Source organism: Diceros bicornis, chromosome 5 (genome assembly GCF_020826845.1).
Source record: "Diceros bicornis minor isolate mBicDic1 chromosome 5, mDicBic1.mat.cur, whole genome shotgun sequence".
Classification (NCBI taxonomy): Eukaryota; Metazoa; Chordata; class Mammalia; order Perissodactyla; family Rhinocerotidae; genus Diceros; species Diceros bicornis.
In genome coordinates, this window is record NC_080744.1 from 94,475,802 (window position 1) to 94,490,210 (window position 14,409).

General features: G+C 43.7%; 1 protein-coding gene across 2 annotated transcripts; it reads right to left on the minus strand.

Moving 5' to 3' along the window:
• Nucleotides 1-2,358: 2,358 nt before the first annotated feature.
• Nucleotides 2,359-10,097, minus strand: ZNF774 (zinc finger protein 774). Of its 2 annotated transcripts, none has more exons than XM_058542508.1 (4): nucleotides 9,817-10,097; nucleotides 8,125-8,247; nucleotides 5,989-6,095; nucleotides 2,359-4,724 (listed from the first exon to the last, which is right to left on the minus strand). In XM_058542508.1, exons 2-4 carry the CDS (start codon nucleotides 8,229-8,231, stop codon nucleotides 3,484-3,486), a joined length of 1,455 nt encoding a protein of 484 aa, XP_058398491.1. In that variant the 5' UTR covers nucleotides 8,232-8,247; nucleotides 9,817-10,097; the 3' UTR covers nucleotides 2,359-3,483. The 2 variants fall into 2 exon arrangements, with proteins under 2 accessions (XP_058398491.1, XP_058398490.1); XM_058542507.1 differs by having other exon boundaries at nucleotides 9,458-10,097.
• Nucleotides 10,098-14,409: the final 4,312 nt, after the last annotated feature.

The following is a 14,409-nucleotide window of genomic DNA, read 5'->3' on the forward strand; positions in this document are numbered from 1 at the left end:
ATCACATTCCTAGCTGGGTTTAGGGTCATGCCTGCTTGTGCTAATAATGTAGATTCTGTGTCCCTCTGTGTCCTCTAACTGGCTCCCTCTTGTAGGACACTCTGCTAGGCCATTTTACATTAATCCAGTGCAAAACCATCTGAAATGTCATTTTCGAGGGGTATCATACTGAACTCTGTGACTTTCTCATTCTGCCTCCTACATCTGGCCAAAACACTTCCATACCCAGAGAGATGGCACTCCTGGATTTCACATAAATTACCCCTCACCTCTGCCTGCCAGGCTTTTCCCCTACCTTCTTATCTGATTGTTACGAATAATTGTTGTTGTTTAACATACTGAACATATTTGACTTAAAGCAATACATAGATAGATAAGATAAATGGAGATGGTATACTCTCCTGTTACCAAAAGGAATGTAAAATCATTCCCAGCTGATAGGGATGTAGTTTCCTCTCCTTTTTTCAGGCCTGGATAACATTGAGAAATATTAATTAGCAAGTTAGAGAGTCCATCCCTGACTAGGGAATCACTCAAGAATTTATTGAGCTCTGTAGCACACTACTTTCTGGAGAACCTAGACAAACTGGAGGGGAGAAAGGCAGGAGAAAAACAACCGAGTACATTAGACAAGTTATTATGAGACTTATACATTCACAAATGTCCTGTCAGAACAGAGTCTCTCACTGGAAGGGGCTTAGAAATCTAGGGCATGGAGGCCGAAACCTAGATAGTGATATTAAAAAATCTAAGGAGTTCTGATTAAGCAACTATTGTGCTGTTCCTACACAAACTATACCTCAGGGAAACAAAATAATTGACAAAGGGCAGTTCTCTTTATACAAGTATTCCAGCTAATAAATGAAGAAGGAATGATAGAAATAAAATACCACCATTTGGCAAACCCAAGTGAAATAAGGGTTTATCAATGGCTGCTCACATCATAAGAAAAGAGACAAAATAATACTCTTTACCTCCTGATAGAAGTATATAAGATCACTACGGAGTACTCTTGCCAAAAAAATCTGAATCTGATCATGTTTACAGATCCAACTACCAATATTAAGAAAGCAGGGGATAGAGGAGGACCCCAGAGGACGGAATTAGCAAAATACAGACCTGTGGGAGACACTACAGGACAACGAGCTTTCTTCAACAAATAAGATAGAAGAAAAGGAGAGAGAGAGAGAAAGGAGGGAGGACTTTAGATCAAGACTTATAAGGAACATACCAACCAAATGAATGTAGAGACCTCATTTGGATTTTGATTCAAACTAAAAAACAAAAACAAAAAACATAACATAATTAGGGGAATGTGAACGTTGACTGGAATATTTGATGATATTACAAAATCACTGTCAACATTTTTCAGGAGTAAAATAGTATTGTGGCTGCTTAGTAGAAGAGACGCCTTTTAAAGCAGTAGTTCTCAAACTTGAGCATGCATTGTGATCATCTGGAGGGCTTACTAAAACACAGATTGCTGGGACCCACCCCTAGAGTTTCTGATTCAGTGGGTCTGAGGTAGGGACTTACAACTTGCATTTCTAACAAGTTCCCAGGTGATGCTAATACTACTGGTCTGAGCTCACATTTTGAGAACCACTGCACTGGATTAACCAGATTTTTTTTGTTCTGGTCAATTATCTAATTACCCTTTCAAAGAAAGAGTTTAGGTTATCAGCTGAGTTCTACCCCCCCATGAGTCACAGCACTCAGATGGCATTCCAGAAAATGAACTGGTGTTCCAAGGCTGATGTAATAATTTATTTGGTATTGACGTAGGAAGGTTTGAAAGAAAAAAACTTAAGTCCACCACTTTTCTCTCTAGAATGTTAAACACCCAACTCCCTCCTTAGCCCCTTACATTTGCCCTTACCCCTCCACTCTCACTCCATGAGGATCAAGGATCCCCAGCACAGGATCTTGTAAAGTTCCCAGGAACTTAGGCTACATCCCTCCATCATTTCCAAATTCAGGGTGGTCTGATGGATATAACATGGGTCCTCCAGTCCTGTAGTGTCTCAGAGACACTCTTAACAAATCCCAGAGCTGGTCTGTTCTATGTTGTTGAAGAGGAGACCTGCAGCCAAATTCTGGCTCTCCTGGTAACTATGTGACCCATAATGAGTTGTTTAGCATTTGCAGGCCTTAGGTTTTCAACAGGTGAAAAAAGAAGTCCCTCGTTACGAGAGAAAATGGGACACCTGGAGAAATATTAGCCAGAGTTCCTTGGAAAAAAGACATTAGCAACAATACTGTAACACTAAACTTTAGGGATAATAACTTTATAGTTTAACAACAAAGTGCTTGTGTGTGTGTGTGCGTGTGTGTGTGTGTGTGTTAATCCTCACAACCTTGTGAGGTAGGTAAGGTTGGGGCTGAGAAAGTGCAAGTCTGGCCAATTTAAGTGTCAGGGCCAGGACTCAGCCACCTCGCCTTCTCAATGAAGGCAGTATTCTCTCCAACACACTGCCTTCCCTCAATTTATTTCAATTAAACATAGGAATGTACTAGTGCATAAAATGAATGGCCCTAAAAGGATCAGAGAGTTGCATTAACTTAAAACTAAAGGGCCAATGACCCAGCAAATTAGGAAAAAAGTTTCCTTCAACTAAATGCCAAGAACGATCCCTGTAAAATCATTTAACATTCTTAGCAATTTTGCTTTCACAGTTTTACAGTCCTCTTCCAGGTCCCTCTGGCTTGTTCATCACAGGATATTTTCTATGCCTCAGATGGTGGCAAACCTCTAGCGGGAGAACCTCATACACTGCTATACAAAGAGCTTCTGAAGTTCTTTCAGCATCTAAGTCACAAGACCGAAGACCTTCTCTATGATAATTGTGCCTTGTCATGGCAATGAGACATCTGGTGACTAATGTCTGCATAGCACTGGAGGGGAAAGTGTTTTCCATTTCATTCAATCTATGTGTTCACACCCCAAACCTTCTAGTTCCAATCTAATTTCTTGCAAATTCTGGGCTTAGGGGGCTGCACTAATAAATTACTTGTTGAGTAATAAGGCTGATACAACAAACCAACCTTGTATTGAGTGTCTTTTAAGGGCCAGGCACTATCTTAAGGGCTTTATAGAAGATCTCAAATATTAACCATTAATAGTGACAATGTGCCCATTTAGTACTGAGCACCCACTTTGTGCAGGCACTTTACTAGGTGGCTTATATGTGATCTCTCGGCCACATTTATCTCACTTCTCTTTTAGGAACCAGGCATCAACCATTAAACTCACATTTCCCTAAGAGACAGTCAAAAACACTGAAGGAATGCCTTTTGTGTTCAGAACATTATTTGGACCCTATACATTTACCCTCATCATTAAAACATGGAAAAAAAGAGAGAATAGATCAGGGCCCAACTTGAGCCATTGATGCCCAGGTTCAGGTTTCTCTATTTGGGGTACTTGAAGACAGTAGCAATGGAAATTTGGAAGGAAGCAGCAGAACCACCAAAGACTGTTTCCTAAATCAAATGCGTGTTTTGGTGGCATAAAAGATGTGCCTTCTGACGGAAGCTCTTGTCACATTTACTACAGTGAAAAGGTTTTTCTCCTGTGTGTGTTCTCTGGTGTGTGAGAAAATGGGAACGCTGATTGAAAGTTTTGCCACACTCAGGACATTGATAGGGTCTGTCTTCTAAGTGGATTCGCTGATGGGTAATGAAGTGGGAGCTCTGATTGAAGCTCTTCCCACACTCGCCACATTTATAGGGTCTTTCTCCCGTGTGGATCCGTTGGTGCTTAACGAGGGCAGAACTGTCGGCGAATCCTTTCCCACAGTTGTCGCACTTAAAAGGCCTCTCCCCTGTGTGTGTTCTCTGGTGCGTGACCAGATGTGAGCTCTGACTGAAACTTTTGTGGCAGTAAGAACAACTGAAAGGCCTTTCTCCTGAGTGAGTACTCATATGAGCTACAAAATGAGAACTATCTCTAAAGCCCTTCCCGCACTCTGGGCATTTAAAGGGCCGTTCTCCTGTGTGGGTTCGTTGGTGCTTAATCAAGTCCGAGCTCTGGCTAAAACTCTCCCCACAGTCATTACAACTGTAAGGCTTCACTCCTGTGTGGGTCCTCTGGTGAGTGATGAAATTTGAGCTTCGACTAAAGCTTTTATGACATTCGAGGCATGTGTAGGGCTTCTCTCCTGTGTGGGTTCTTTGGTGCATTACGAGGTGTGGCTTCCGCCCAAATGTCTTCCCACACTCTGGGCACTCGTAGGGTCTCTCACCTGTATGGGTTCTCTGATGTTTGATGAGCGTTGAGCTGTCGCTGAATTTCTTCTCACAACCATTGCATTGGTAGGGTTTCTCTCCCGTGTGTGTTCTGCGATGAGTGACAAGGTCTGAACTCTGTTTGAAACCTTTCCCGCACTCGATGCATTTATAAGGCCTCTCACCAGTATGAGTCCTTAGGTGTCTCACGAGATAGGAACTCTGGTTAAAGCTTTTTCCACATTCTTCACACACAGGCTTCTTTCCTACATATCCATCCAGGAGCTTGTTTAAATCCTTCGCCTGTGAAAAGGGACCTTGACGGCCCTCTCTTAGAAGGGTTCCATGTTGCTCTTCTAATTCAAGGCCCCTCTCCCAGTTTCCTCCCCAACTAGGAGTATGAGAAATATCTTTTTTGGCCCTTTCTGAGGATGTTCCACACTGTTCTGCTGTTTCAGAAATGTCCCAATTGAGTTTTGCCACATGATTCCCAAAGTCTGAAAAATTAACAGAAGTAACAGAATAAAGTGATCAGTTATCAGGAAAAAACATCAGAAAGCAGCAAGAAAGATTAAAATTAGTGTCTTTTTTTGTTTTTTTTGTGAGGAAGATTGGCCCTGAGCTAACATCTGTTGCCAATCTTCCTTTTTTTTTTTCTTTTTTCTCCCCAAAGCCCCAGTACATAGCTGTATGTCCTAGTTGTAGGTTCTTCTTCTATGTGGGACACCGCTTCAGCATGGCTTGATGAGTGGTGTGTAGGTCCACGCCCAGGATCCGAACCGGCAAACCCCAGGCCACTGAAGCAGAATGCATGAACTTTAACTGCTACACTACCGGGCCGGCCCCCTAAAATTAATGTTTTTGCAACAGACTACATTTAATTTGACTACTTTGGTTGTCACTTTGTGAAAAACTTATTGAAGTTCATTGAGCTTACAGAAAACATGAATTCCTAACCCCTTTTTATTTTAAGATGGCTAGATGAATCTTGAGGTGACCTTATTATCCTTCAAGAGTATACCACATATTGTCCAAAGTGGGCAACACTTTTCAAAGATGTTATAGTCTCTGAGCCAGCTTAGCGGTTGAAGGTCAGTGTACTCTGCTTCGGCGGCCCAGGTTCAGTTCCCAGGCACAGGAATCACACCACTCGTCAGTAGCCATGCTGTGGCAGCAGCACACATAGAAGAGCTAGAAAGACTTAAAACTAGGATATACAGCTATGTACTGGGGCTTGGCGTTGGCGGGGGGACAAAAAAAGATGTTATAGTCTATATGAAAGTGAAATGCTTACTTAAAATGAAGACTTTATTTAGTCAATTACTGACTGCCCAAGAAGTCAAATTTAAACTTCTAATAGTAAGAACAAAAGTCTGGGCCGGCCCTGTGCCTTAGCAGTTAAGTGCGGGCGCTCCGCTACTGGCGGCCCGGGTTCAGTCCTGGGTGCGCACCGAGGCACCGCTTCTCCGGCCATGCTGAGGCCGCGTCCCACATACAGCAACTAGAAGGATGTGCAACCATGACATACAACTATCTACTGGGGCTTTGGGGAAGAAAAAAAGGAGGAGGATTGGCAATAGATGTTACCTCAGAGCCGGTCTTCCTCAGCAAAAAGAGGAGGATTAGCACAGATGTTAGCTCAGGGCTGATCTCCCTCACCAAAAAAAAAAAAAAAAAAAGTCTGGGGCAACATTCCAAATTTTCATCAAACAAGGAATGAAATGCTACGTTTCCTCCCATTAGGTAACACTCACACCTCACCTGTGTGACTTTCCCGTAGGATCTTCCTCGCCTCAAAATTCTGGCATGGCAGCACCCATGGCTCTTCTTTCTGTTCCAGCTGGGAGATTACACTTGGTCTAGAAATCCTATACAGGAGGGTGAACATAGGATGTTAATCTGACTCAATCACACAAGCCCTGGCCAAAATCCAAGCCTTCCTCCTTCCCTGGGTAGAAGAGAATACCCAGGGAAACTCTAGTGTGTGTTTGGTCTCATTAAAAGGGCAGCCATTCCATCAATAATCCATTTTGTGAGTTTTCTCAATTTATTAGCAGGCAAACACAAGACATTAGTGAAGGAAAAAAGGGCAGCCATGGTGAAGTGATAAAAGAGGGTGATCTCCCTCTTTTATCTGAGAAAAAAGCCCTTTTCTTCCCATAAAAAAAAAATCAGACTTAGGTGACAGAAACTCGAAAGTAAGCACAATAACTCATCTCTGAAGGCACCGGGCTAAACTCATGTGGAGAGCAGATTTTATCAGAAACAAAGCTGCCATGACCTCATCCTTAGAGAGAATCAAGGAAGTTAACTATAACGTTGGGCTTTAAAATTTTCCCAGAAGGGCAGCAGTCAATACAACCGTGAGAAAAAGACAAACACTTGTAAGGAAAAAAAATGGTCAAAGGACATGAATAGGCAATTCACAAAAGAAAAAAATACAGGCAGCCTATAGATATATGAAAAACCTTTAACCTCACCATTAACCAAAGAAATTCAAACAATGACACACTTAGGTAATATAGTGTACAGATAAAGAGTGCAAACCCAAGAGTCCTAGTGCCTGAGTTTGAATCCTAACCTTGCCTCTTACTGGCTGTGTGACTTCAGGAAAGTTACTTAAACTCTCTGTCTCAGTGTCTTCATTCTATAAAATAGGGATAACAATAAGACCTACCTCATAGAGTTGTTGTGAGGATTAAGTGGTAAGTCCTCAATAAATGTAGCTATCACTGTTATTTTACCCAGACTCTTAAATTATAATACCCACCCTGACATGTTGAATATGAAGAAATGGACGCTTTTGTATAAGGCTTACAGGAATATATAAATTGATTCAATCTTTTTGGAAGGCATTTGGCAAAAGTATCAACTATCTTAGAAATGTATCTCTTCTTTGACCCAGCAATTCTAATTCTGGGAATTCCAAGGAAATGAAAAAAAAGTTGTGCAAAAGACATATTAGCTAATTATTAACTAAATATATTTCAATAAATAAGAGTTTTTAAAAAGACAATTAGCTTTTTTAAAAAAGACAAAGAGCTGTTCATCACAATACTGGTGAATATTTGGAAACAACCTAAAGGTCCCACAACAAAGGAATAATTATATTTGATTGAGCCATATGAAATTGTGATTTTATAGGTAAAAAATGGTCAAATATATGATCCAATCTAATGTAAATAATTGTATTCCATACAACAAAATACTAAGTGGTTATTTTAAGTGATATAGAGAAAGATATAGTATTTATTGTTGTAGAAATATATTCACAATATAATGTGTAAGAAAGTAGGATGTACAACTGAACGTACAGTATGATCTCAATTGTTTTCTTGTTTTGTTTTTCTAATTATATATATGCTTAGAAAAAAAGGCTGGAAGGATAGTAATTCTTCAGTGGTGGGATGGATGACTTTTATTTTCATTCTGCTTGTCTTTTTCTTCAACGAGTATATTCTACTTGTGTAGCAGATACAAAGTAAAGCAGGGAGAAGGGGTAGCCATGGTATTTTAGAAAGAGCACTGGAGGTTTGTGTTTTTTTAAGTGAAAGGAAAAAACACCATAGGGAGAGCACCCCCTTTTCCACAAGACCTGGGCTGGACTCTTCCTCTGCCACTTAACTTTGAGTCTCAGTGTCCTGAGCTGGAAAAGGGGGATAATAATACATACATCAAAAGGTGATGGTGAGATATTAACAAGACAATAAATATCAAAGACATCTACAAACCATAAAGTGCCATAAAAAAGGATGTCATTCTTTTTCTGCCAGGGAGGCAACAATTACTCTCACAGAGAGCTAGAGCTCTAAGAGACCAATATCCCCAGAGACCACTCAGGCCTGAGCCCTCTCAAGATATCTAAGTCCTAAATCTAAAGGAGAGTAGCATCCTTACCCTTTGAGACCCCATTCTTCTAAGTGAGCTGGGTGGTATCCCTGAAGAGGATTCTCTAAGCAGTGTCCAGGTAACCCACTCTTCCCTGAAGTCCCCAGCCACATCATTGAGGGTCATCAGTTCCTAAAGAAAGAGACCTCAGCATGCATCAGTAGCTCTCTGCATATTCTCACCGTTGTCTGAAAACCAAAAGACAGCCACCATGGCCACAAGTATATCCAAACAAAACCCCCTGACTAGAATAGCTCTGAGGTAAATTCTGTCACCCATAGAAGGGTTGCTTTTCTTATTGTTTTTACATAATCCTTCCCTTGGCCAAGTTTCCCATCACTAAGTGAGGCCTGGACCTCCCAAACACATGTACAGAACCCTCAGTCTTTGGACACGTTAACTTTTTGAGGGACAAATTGTCCATGATGCACAAGATAAATAAAGGAGAGTGTGTGCAGGTATAACTTGATTTCTAGAAAGCTTTGGATTCTCTCCAACTACATTTTGTTCAGTAAGCTAGGAAATCGTGGACTTAATTATACTCATAATAGTTATGAGAACAGCTGACTTTTCCCAGCTTGTAGATTTGGTGTCAATCTCAAGGGACAGACTATGCAGAACCCCAAAGGGAACTGTCCTGGGTACCGTTCTATTTCAAGGTTTAATAGAGTTAGATATGAGACTTAAAAAGATATAGATTTTAAAAAAAAAGACATGGATAAGCTGTAAAATTAAGTGAAATTCAACGGGGATAAGAACAAAAAAAAACCCTTGAGGGCTGAAACAATCATTAACACATTAATAAAATTGACAGCAGTATCACGAAAAAATTATTTTGAGGGAGATGGTCAGATTACTGGATGGATCAGTAATTTATTCAGTCAGTAATATGTTGTAAGGCATTAGGAGTCACAAAGAAATATAAGATAACACGCCCCCACCCCCCACCCCAAAAGAGTTTCCAGTAGAAACAAATGCATGTAAGCCACCTGAACCTGCTACAAAGAATTCTGCATTTCAGTGGAGGATGCACCAGATTGAGGTGAGGAAGTTTTACTCTTTCACATCTTTCATCTCACCAATCAAAGCACCTGGTACTACTAGAATACACACACAATCACTTTTCGTGGAAACATTTATGCATCTATAGACAGACATTGCTCTGGGTCACTTATAAAGTAGTGAGATTTTGAGGACCTAAAAACCCGAGGAATACATTTCATCTCTCTGCTTTAAAACCTTAACAAACAAAAATAATGTCATTAGGAAGTGAACATTGTAACGAGTTTTGAGCATAAATTTTATTTCTACATCCATTACAAAACACGACAGCAGGGCCCACCTGCAGGTGACGGCGGGATGGAGGAGAGAGTTCTCAGCCACTGTTACAGAAACCCTGTTCCCCGCCCAGTCTCCTGTCCCCTGTACAGGTGACCTCAAAGGCCCTGGAGCGCCGAGGTGCTGTGAGTAAGTGCCATTGTGAGAAGCACCAGTCCGCTCACTGTGTTTATTAATAGGAACATCACGGCGGGGGCAGGGCCGACACCCATCTCCTCCCTCGTGGTGCCGCAGGCCCCAGTCAGGAGGCGGCCGGTCAGAGGGTCACAAAGCTAAGCCGACACCCGGGGACCTCCACGAGGAGCAAGAAAATGGATTAGAAGGATGAGCTATCCCGACGGTGGCGCAGAAAACCGCAGCTACCTCTCCCCACTCCTCAGCAAGACCCGCGGGCTCCGGAAGGCGAGCGCGGGTACCCGGCAGAGACGACGTCGGGGCGGCGGGCGAGCCTTTCCACGCCCCTCAGCAGTGTCCGGGCGGCCGCCGCTGTCTCCTTTCCCGGATCACTCACCGCCCCAGGGCCCAGCCGGGGATGGAGCAGGAAGTGAGAGTCCTCCACCGCCGAGCCGCACCTGGCCCACAACGCCAAGACGGTCCCTCCCAGAACCAGCCTGTGATTCGTGACAGGACTGTGGGGACACAGGTGGGACGCTGATTTCGACAGCCAGCCGCCGGAAAACACCGCCCCTGTCCTCTCGCCATTGGCTTCTCGGTTTCCATGGCGAGAAGCCTTCCCCGTCCATAGGCTGATTGGGCTTTCAATCATCGCGGAGCCTTCTGGGAAATGTAGTCCCGAGCAAGACTTCCTCAAAGGACTCAGTGCCGGGATGCCCAGTTTCGAGCGGTGACAAGTGCCAAACCCGATTCCTAATCTACCTGACTGCGAGAATCGCCTCTCCGGAGCTGACAGGGGGATCCAAAGGCTGTACACCCAGAGAGGGATCTGCAGGTGCGAACCTCCTGGCCTCACCCAACTACCGCAGTACCAACGGCGGCGTCTCCCGCGCTCTGTCACCTCGCCCTTCCAAGGCGCCAAACAGCTCATTGCTCGGACCTTGCTGCGCGTCCTCCTCTGCCCGGTCCCCTGCCCCAGCCCGGGGCGGCCAGAGTCTGGAATGGTGTCTGCCGCTGGCCGGATTCCAGGCCAACTCAGACTGGGCTTAAGAAACCCCAAGCAGAAGCCGTTAGTGGAAAACAGATGTTCTGCTTCCTTCCGTTGGCATCACAATTCCCAGGCATATCTCCTTTCCATTGGTTAATACACTGTTAATAGCCAGAGTATTCTAGGAAGTGTGTATTGGGTTCCAAACTGTGGAGGCTCCTGGGTTTTATGTGAGAGCCAGTGTTCCCTTGTGGGCGGGCCTTTACCTAAAAAATAATAGAAGCCTTTCCTTACAATGAAGAAAACGCTACCCTCTTTGTTGATTCAGTGCAATTAAAAAAAGAAAAGAGGGGCCGGCCCGGTGGCGCAAGCGGTTGGGTGCGCGCGCTCCGCTGTGGCGGCCCGGGGTTCGCTGGTTCGGATCCCGGGCGTGCACCGACGCACTGCTTGGTAAGCCATGCTGTGGCGGCGTCCCATATAAAGTGGAGGAAGATGGGCACTGATGTTAGCCCAGGGCCGTCTTCCTCAGCAAAAAAGGAGGAGGATTGGTGGATGTTAGCTCAGGGCTGATCTCCTCACAAAAAAAAAAAAAAAAGAAAAGGACGTTTTGTGATGGACTGCAAAATGCTTAGAATTACCAGCCAATGGGCTATTGTGGAAGACCCCGTTGATGCTAATTCAACCATTCCTTCAACAAACATGTTTAGTGCATCTTCCAACAAATATTTGCTGGCGATGTTCTATATCAAGACCATTCTGAACACTGTGGTTACCCACGGGATCACACATGACCCTTGATTTCATGAAGTTCACAGTCCAACAGGGAGATAAACCATAAAGATACTAAAATACCAAGTAATATTTTGTCTTTTCTTCTTTTTCTCATGTAGCTTATAGCTCAGTTATTTTGCTACATAATTGTAATCATCTGCAAGATAATCACAACAGCATTTTGAGGAATTCTGTCCACTATAGACAAATGTCTGGTTTTGCTTAGCAGATGTATCTTAGTTATATGGTAATGAGGAAAATGGGAATCTCATGGGAACAGCACGGAACACCCAGGAAACCTAGGGAGTGCTAGGCCTCATGCGACTGGAACACAGTTCAGGACCTAGAGAATCAAGACACCTCCAGGCCCCTCAGAAGTCTTTATGGTATTCTGCCATTAGGGAGATTCTGTGTCTCTTCAATGAATCAGCAGGAAGTACGGAGGGAAGATGAATGAAGTGTCACAGAATCTGGCTGATGGCTATCCCCTGCCCCTCTTTCTGTCTCTGTCTTCAGTTCCTTCTGCCCCTGCCTTGTTCTCTCAGCATTTTATTCACCATTATCAGTTGTGTGGGGAAAAGAGCGGGGAGGAGAAGCTTGGTTTCATAACAAGAGAAGTCAGTGAAGGAAACAAGACTCTATACCCTAGGTGGCCACTTGGAGACAGGACCATGACCTTTTGGGAGTTGGGTGCTTAAGAGTGTGGCAGAGAGGAGGAAGAGGAGGAATGGAGGGAAACTATGAAAGAACTTCATGGAGAAGGAAAAGAGAGAAAGATTTTTGGCAGGCGCTGTAATCGAAATTCTTAAGAGAGGGAATATGTTAGTTATCTATTGCTGCACAACAAATTGCATCCAAACTTAGTGGTTTAAAACAACAAACATTTATTATCTTATAAGTTCTGTATGTCAGGAATCTGGAACAGCTTAACTGAAGGTCTCTAACTGAGGGTCTTTCATGAGGTTGCAGTCTGGATGTTGGTTGGGGCTGCAATTATCTGAAGGCTTGACTGGGGCTAGAGGATCTGCTTCCAAGCTCACTCATATGGCTATTGCCTCACATGTAGGCCTCTCCTCACAACGTGGCAGCTAGTTTCCCCAAAGTGAGTGATCTAAGAGTGAAAGAAGCAGAAACTAAACTAATCCTGGAAGTGATATACCAAGATATACCATATACTTCTCTACCCCCTTCCATCCCTTCTGCCATATGCTCTTGGTCACACAGACCAACCCTGGTACAGTGTGGGAGGGGACTACACAAGGTAATGAATACTAGGAGGCAAGAATCATTGTGGATCACTTTCGGGGCTGGCTACCACATGTCTAAAGCCGATTTTAGGACATTTTCCTTCTGACATACTCTGTCAAACTCCGGGGAAACCTCTTTAAAGAAACTTATGATAGAGATCTATATGCATGGGGACCCAGGAGGCACAGTCACAATTGTACACACTATGACCCAGATGTATAAATTTTTTTAAATGTCTCTATAATTGAACTAAGATTCCTAAGGAGATTCTCATTACTGGGCATTTCTTCAGCTTACTGGCTAAAAATAACAGTCTCTTCTGGGTTTAAAAGAGCCTAGTTTTGAGTAACTCTTAGTCAATTTAGAGTTCCAACTCCCTATGAGAGCTGTCTCTCTCCTCCAAAGGTCTCCTCTCTGCTTACTCTTTCCCGAGATGTTATCTCAGTGCAAGGGGAAGGGACACTGGTTCTCCAGCTGACCTTCTCTACTGGCTCCTGCTCACTCCACTTGAATGCAGCTCACCTCATCAGATCTCTGCATAGGACTCTGCACTGGCTGCATCCCCTACTGACCCAGTCAAGCCTGTTCTCTCTGTGCCTGCTTAGGCTGCTACTCAGAAGTGTTGGCCACAGGGAGGCGTCCTAGCTCTCAACTTGAGCTACTCCCATTACCCTTGCTGGGAGCCCTTAGGGACTTCTGGAACACTTCATGCTACAGGGCATCAAAGAAGTCTTGGTTACTACCTCTGACCCTCTTTCTGCTCAATTCCTCTATGGCTGCCATTTCTACCCTGCCATAATCACCTCATGTTGACTCAGGGATGCTCTACGGGTCAGTTTCCTTTAACAGTTCAAAAAATAAATAGGTTGCAATTTCCTTTATTTCAGCTTCCCTTTCAACCTCTCTGGGGGTCTTATCCTCACCTCCCTTTCTTCTCATTGATGACAAATTTCCTGGCCTACTTTTAATGGAGGAAGTCTGCCTGGAAATGTATCTATAAAGAACTGCACTTGGCTGTGTGTACATCTGACCACTGTGGTTTAGCCAAATCAGGAAGTATTTTTCTCATATATCAAGAAGTGTAGAAGTAGGGCTGTTACAGCAACTCTGGGATACCGTCAAGGACTCGGACGCCCTCTGTCCCTCTGCTCTACCAGTTTTAGTGTGTGGCTCTTGTCCTCTTGGTCACTTCTAGTCATCATGTCTGCATTCCAGAATAGAATATTGTTCTGCCATTAAATGCCATTATCCTTGAAATTATGGTGTAGAACATGGAAAAATATGTTTCCTTAACTTTCTGAACTTTCAGAAAACAGGACCCCATGTTTCAGATGGGAGCTGCCATCTTCTTAGAGGACCCTCCCTCTGTCACAGGTTTTGGTTTACAGGTGGGCACTTGACCCAAACTGAGCCAATCATAGAACTGCACCACTTTGCCCATGACAATGTGCCAGGGAGTGCACAGGAAATTCAAGCTGAGCCTGTCAGAGACCTTCCCTGAGACTTCTTAAGCTGGAATGAAAGAAAAAAGACCTCTCCTCCCTGGAGGTGGAGATGGGAAGATGTGAGGCTGTGGGCTATTGGCAGCCATATTTCCTGCCAGCCGAACTACAGCCTAAGAGAATGAGAGGAACGTAGAGAGAGGGAAGCGGAGGCAGAAGTGGGGAGGCAGTCCTGAGAGGATTTCAGTCTCAGGTCACTGAGGCCAGAAATAACTCTGACTTATCTTTAGGTTTGTTTTATGAGTCAATAAATATTCCTTTCTTGCCTAAGCTAGTTTGAGTGGTAAAGTTCAGTCACTCACAATTTAAAAATTGCCTACGAATGTACCATTT

Bases quoted from the DNA above. Each gene is read 5' to 3' on its own strand.
- ZNF774 (XM_058542508.1), bottom strand. From the start codon at position 8,231: ATGATGTGGCTGGGGACTTCAGGGAAGAGTGGGTTACCTGGACACTGC. The intron at 6,096-8,124 runs GTAAGGATGCTA...CCTCCTGTATAG, and splicing joins GAAGAATGGGGTCTCAAAGG to GATTTCTAGACCAAGTGTAA. The intron at 4,725-5,988 runs GTGAGGTGTGAG...TTAATTTTTCAG, and splicing joins CCTACGGGAAAGTCACACAG to ACTTTGGGAATCATGTGGCA.